This window comes from Poecilia formosa, unplaced genomic scaffold (assembly GCF_000485575.1).
Source record: "Poecilia formosa unplaced genomic scaffold, Poecilia_formosa-5.1.2 Scaffold852, whole genome shotgun sequence".
Lineage (NCBI taxonomy): Eukaryota > Metazoa > Chordata > Actinopteri > Cyprinodontiformes > Poeciliidae > Poecilia > Poecilia formosa.
The window spans coordinates 66,045-69,405 of NW_006800791.1; the positions used below are offsets into that span (position 1 = coordinate 66,045).

At 37.8% G+C, this 3,361-nt stretch overlaps 1 protein-coding gene across 1 annotated transcript in view; it reads left to right on the forward strand.

The window, feature by feature from the left end:
- The window catches only part of mgst2 (microsomal glutathione S-transferase 2), a 14,764-nt gene that overhangs the window by 4,415 nt on the left and 6,988 nt on the right, over positions 1-3,361 (forward strand). Inside the window, exon 2 of the mRNA XM_007543581.2 lies at positions 2,811-2,910. Coding sequence (XP_007543643.1) covers positions 2,811-2,910 — 100 coding nt within the window. The remainder of the gene's footprint in view (positions 1-2,810; positions 2,911-3,361) is intronic.

The following is a 3,361-nucleotide window of genomic DNA, read 5'->3' on the forward strand; positions in this document are numbered from 1 at the left end:
GGGCGGTACCGCCCACGTTGAGAACCGCGAGTCTTGACTACTCCTGAATTATCTCCTTTTTACTGCGACCCGTGTGCTCTCTCTCTGCACGATGTCCAAGCAGTTAATTGTCAGTTATTGTCTGCAGTGTTGTCAGTCACTCAGCAACCTTGCCCTTTAAAGCCCTTTCGAAATAAAAGCATCGGCCGCAAAACAAGAAATACCTCTTAGTTAGATGAGGAAACAAACAAACAAAAAAAGATACTAAGAAAGTCATTACAAGGACAAGGAGAAATCTGTCACGAAATTATTAGTAGCGCCATCATTTGTTATTAGATGTATGTATTAAATACGACTTAAAATAAAGATTAGAAAACTAATATTTGATAAATTTTCCATGATACAAATCTATAAACAGTTTAGTTTCTGTTAGTTCTGTCAAGATGCAAGAAGGGGCGAATTTCTATTTATATTGGTCAATCGTTTTATTTTAAATATGCTGTAGGAGCCGTAGTTTGATGACTGTTATAAATATCACCACATTTTGTGAACACAGGGGATTAGCTCAGTTTTTGTCGCTTGTTTTTAGGAATTGCAGCGGCTGCAGCGCGCCGCAATAAAGGTACAATAAAGCTGATAAACAGGTGAAGAACCGAACTAGACAGAACCACTTCTGATTGTTTGCCAAGCCAAACATCCAATAAAAGTTCCACCAAGCCACTACTAAGGCACTGGGGTCATGTTTCTCGACACAGGCAAAAGAAGGTTTAATTTCCAAACTTATTGATTGTTCTTGGTGATTTATTTTCCTCTTTAACCAAACAATTACAGAGATCAAACTTTCATTTGTTTTCATGCTACCACTCTTGCTCTGGTAAAAACCATCGGCCCCAAACCCAAATGCCTGCTGGTCCTTCACCAGGCCCCTGCACTTATAGAAAGTGGACTGACCCACATTACTTCGTGTCTAAATTTAGAAAATAAATAAGAAAAATAATAAAACAAAAAATAAATAAAATCAACAATTATCAACCTACAAATAAACTCTATAAATAATACTTTATTCTTAAATTTCTATTTTTTGTAACAAAATTCAAATGGATAAAGAAATAAAGAAAAAAATAGCTCCAACAACTTCTATTCCGCCTTTTTTCACTCTGTCGGTATTACACACGACCCGTTGCCATGGCAACCGACAGACAACAGCTCAACGAGCAGATAGAGCAGAGATCACCGATCAGGGGAATCGACACCAAAAAGAAAACATTTCCCACACAAAAAAGTAGCAAAAACACTAAAACAGAACATCAAGTGTCTATATTGTGATTAAGTATTCGCCTCACTACCGTGGTGGTTGATTAACTGATTTAAACAGCTGCTCTACTGATGACTTGGTGGGCGGGTTGTTTAGTGCTAATAGAACCAAAACACACCGAACTGCGCAGCACATGCTAAGGTTATCGATGTCAATACCAGGCCAGCAGCAGTTAGGCTAGTATAACTGACCCACTGCTCACTTGTTCAATATTTTCTTTAAATTAAAACGTTTTCTTCACCTGTGAAATCTGAAGCCCTTATTACCATTATCTATGGTTGAATTAACTGCTAAACTTTGCTCCCGTTGTTCTGATTCTTTGCGTGATTGTAGTATTTTCCTGACCACAGATATTCCTGACTCAATGGACAGCAATGGCGCATGTGTGACGTACGATAAATCACGTAATGTCCAGTCTAGTAACATATATATCCATCAATGCTGCTGGCGCTCTGTCCTCCTCTCACACTTCCCGCTACTTAGCAGTAGGTGTCAGGTTACATTGTGTTGCATTCGATGTTGTTGGATGTTATGCGCTTAATGTCCGATTTGCCATAACTATTTATTGAATTCATTGTCGCTAGCTGGGGTGGCAACAGGGGTGGCAAGGCTCTCGTTTGAGGTGGCAACTGCCACCCCATGCCACCCCAGTAGATCCGCCCCTGTGTTCACACACAGTCTGAATGCAGTTGTAGTAGTATGAGGACCACGCAAAAAAAAAAAATAAATAAATAAATAAATAAATAAAATAAAAATAATAATAAAAATTTAAAAAAATCTGATTTCCTCTGATTATTTTACAGGTCATTGCTTTCTAAAACGGTGATTCATTCAAAAAGCATCATTGACTGACTGTATAATTAGCTGATTATTTCATGATGATCTTTTCATCCCTGCATTTACTTCTTATGGCTCTTGTCCACTCGTTTCAACTTAGTTTAAAGATTTTTCACTACCAACAGTTACGTGGTACCATTGCCTGTTTTTGGAACCTAAATCACAGGGTTTAAGTTTTGCCAATGATATTAGAAGTGGCAGTAATGCACCAAAATGTTGCCAGCCAACCGCCATTGAAGAAGAAACTAAACAGAAGAAACTAAAGACAATTTAAATGCTGTAAAGCTATTACTGGACCACCAACGACCACATGGGCTGGAATGGTTCAAATTGGAAAAAAATGGAGGTCGTTCAGCCGACTGGATGCCATTAACTGAAACTGAACGCCGAACAATAGGACGGAGAGGTGATTACTAGACTCCATACTGGATACGCTCTGCAATCATTGTTTACTAGCATGTCTGATGCCCATATAATGATTATGGTACCACCACAGCCAATAATTAGGGACAAGAGGTTCCTTACTATCTGTATATTTTGACATGATTTGCAGGATTCTAACATTTTAAAAGTAAAATTTCACAAAATATGTAACCGTGAGATGCTCTAAATGCAAATGTTCTGCTTTCTTTGAATTATTAACAAAAGGTTGTTTCCTACCATTACTGTGTTCACTCAGGGTACCTGGCCCGCAGAGTTGGATGGTCTAGAATGGCTCACAAGATCCTCCCTCCTGTAGTCTCCGGTCCTCCAGAGTTTGAACAAACTTTTCGTGCACAGTAAGTCAGTTGCCTGTACAGATTAAAATTTAATGTGCTAGTTTTGGAAGATAGGAAAGAGACTTGCCAAATTACAGTGACTTTGAACAAAAAGTACATCACTCTTAAATTCTGTTGACCTTTTTCGTGTTTTGTGAGTGTTCATGGTTGTGGAATGTCATAATTTTTCAGAAACCTTTCCATTTTCTATGTTTGTTTAATAATCCAGTCCTTGAGTGCCACTACCCTCCAACTCTGATTCATCCTAAAGTTGAATTTAGATAATGTTGTCCTGGAAACAAGTTTTCCAGAGCCACCACAAACTTCATCTTTGTATAGTTACCTCATGCTTGGAACCTTTTAAACAGAAACTGTTAGAGACTATGCTAAAATTTTTAGTCAAGTTAATTTTAGGGTTTGTAATTAATTAGGTTTTAAAAGAAAACTACATGTTGACAAAATAAGTAACATT